At 39.5% G+C, this 2,464-nt stretch overlaps 1 protein-coding gene across 1 annotated transcript; it reads right to left on the bottom strand.

The window, feature by feature from the left end:
* Positions 1-1,106: 1,106 nt before the first annotated feature.
* On the bottom strand, positions 1,107-2,169 carry LOC589892 (histamine H3 receptor-like). Its single transcript, XM_030988347.1, has 2 exons — positions 1,872-2,169; positions 1,107-1,687 (listed from the first exon to the last, which is right to left on the bottom strand). The coding sequence occupies exons 1-2, from the start codon at positions 2,167-2,169 to the stop codon at positions 1,107-1,109; spliced, it is 879 nt and encodes a 292-aa protein (XP_030844207.1).
* Between the last annotated feature and the right edge of the window lie 295 nt (positions 2,170-2,464).

Raw genomic sequence — 2,464 nt, 5'->3', positions numbered from 1 at the left:
TTCTTCTAATGTCATCGTTTTGTAAACTTGTAATGTAAGTGAAAAACTATTTTTAAAAAGACAGACCTTGAATTAAATACCAAACATACACATTCCTTGCAATAGAGAGTTGCAATTGATATCAAGTTGCGATCGAATTTAATGACTTACAGCTCTTTAGAAGAAGGGGACATAAATAATATAGGTTTTCCAGTCCATCAGAGTTGCATTTGAATACATGAAAAGGCGTTCAAATTCGAAAATTTTTCGCCAACTCTCTGCTCTCATGGTTCATTTTCATTCTTTGAGTATTCGATTTCGTTATCATTCCTTTTACATTTTATTTTATTCAATTTAGAGAGTAACCATTCAAAGTATTGACGCGAAGTTGTCATTTTATTTCGCGCGAACTTGATGGACGTTTAATTTCGTCCTTAATACCAATTTAAATTTCATTCACAAGCACATACCTTCATACGTTCGAAACATAAACTAGTTCTGTTATTCTATGTAATTCTTTTTTCGCCTCATATTTAGTTTTTTTTCGCTAACAGTTTCATAATGTTTATTTTAATCATATTTGTTATATTTATTTTCGTTCTAATGTTCTCTTCCAGTTTCACGTTATTCCCTAGCAGTATGGATTCAACTCTTACATAATCATTTAAATATAATTTTTTCTTTTGCTTCAATGACAGTTCGTCAGAGAAATGAGATATTTCAGGTACATTAATTTTGCACAATTTATTCAAACATATGCAGATTGCAAAGAACATAAACATTAAAAAAGACTGCCCGAATACTTTAAAAGCTTGCCTATTCATGAATTTTAAATACCTTTACGTTCATCAGGGCGGTCCAATTATGTGAGAAAATCATAAAATCGCATGCTAATACAATTAAATTAAGAGAAATAGAGAGCTTTTGTAATGTTGATCTCGGTAATCATTCAAATTCGCTCGAAACTGAATGATCGCATCGTTAAATTAGGATGCAACGTTGACGAAATTGGGTTGGGAAATCCTATATCAACCCTGTTTTGCCGGGTACCCATTCAGTACACTTGCGTCAAGAGAGACATGTGGAAACACATTGTCAAAATGTGTAAGCACCGAAGAAGGATCGAACTATTTAGGTGTTACTTTCCAAGCCCATCTATCGAGGAGCAAGAAATGACGAAAGTTACGTCGAAAGTGTATGTTAGTGGCTGCGTAGATAAAGGGATTTATCATAGAGTTGCTCCATACAAGGGCATTTGTGACTTCCCAGTTGAGGTATGATACACAGTTGTGGCCACAGATTGCGAACATGACGCTCGTCACTTGGATGGGCACCCAGCATATCAAGAAAAAACCCACGAGAAGGCCAAGAACTACAGCCGCTTTCCGATGCCTTGCGAATATCTGCCTGTCTGTCTTCTTCTGTTTGGGTACCTCACTGCCGCTAGGTAGGTTGCCATCTGGTTGAGGTCTATTATATTCCTCCACGGTCTCAACAGCAGGAAGTGATGAAGCTCCTCTGGTTGCCTGTTCCTTGACAGCGCCCTCTCCTGGAGGACAAGATGGTCCAGGATCCTGTGAGTTGTCTGTGTCTTCTAGACTTCTTGCAGTTGATTTGGTCAAAGGAAAATCCTGGGGACTCTGCCCTACGATGCCCTTAGATCTCTGCCTGATGTTCCTATACACAGCTATGTTGAGGATAATCAGGGCTGTGAATGGAATAAAAAAACTCAAAAGCGTTTGCAACCAATGTCGTGGCAAGACTAGATGCAAATTCCATTTCACAGTCCCATGTATAGTCCACGTGGTACTCTCCTGTTATAGGGCTCCAAGCAAACGCTAGGATTGAGTACCAAGCGAAAACAATTGTCCATGTCATGACGATGATAAGACCGATTCGCTTCTTAGTCTGAAACGTGCTGTAACGCATCTCCATCGTCAAGAGACAGTAACGGTCCCAACTGATCATCACTAGTGTTAAAGCCGACACCATAGTCATCGTGTAATCCACAATTAACCACACCTTGCAGAAGATCTCGCCATGTACCCAGTCATCTTTGATCAGCCATTCGAGGGTTATGGGCCACATGAAAGTTCCTACGACGAGATCCGTAATTGCCAGGTTTAAGATGAATAAGCTGGCCACATTAGCCCGAATGCGACGGTCCCTCACGTAAGCCAGAATGACCATGATGTTTCCGATGATCGTAACGGCAATTATGAGCGAAACAATTAGTGGAACTATGGCAAGCCAAGTTTTTGAATAAGGGTATTCGTAAACATAGTCGTAAGACAGACTATCAGAGCTCGAATCAGAACTACTTGCGTTTTGCGTTAATGACAGGCTACTGTAAAGATGATCCATCTATCTTTTTGGTCAAACAAACAGGTTGTTGAAATTGATGTGAATAAAGATGTGCAGCTGTCTGTAAACCGATCACCCGATGGCGTTCTGTCGTCCTATAGATACAAAACCAAGAAAAGGG

The sequence above is a fragment of the Strongylocentrotus purpuratus genome, unplaced genomic scaffold, assembly GCF_000002235.5.
Source record: "Strongylocentrotus purpuratus isolate Spur 01 unplaced genomic scaffold, Spur_5.0 spur5_scaffold_17, whole genome shotgun sequence".
NCBI lineage: Eukaryota > Metazoa > Echinodermata > Echinoidea > Camarodonta > Strongylocentrotidae > Strongylocentrotus > Strongylocentrotus purpuratus.
The sequence above is the reverse complement of the archived record's forward strand: the minus strand, read 5'-3'. Positions and strand labels throughout refer to the sequence as shown.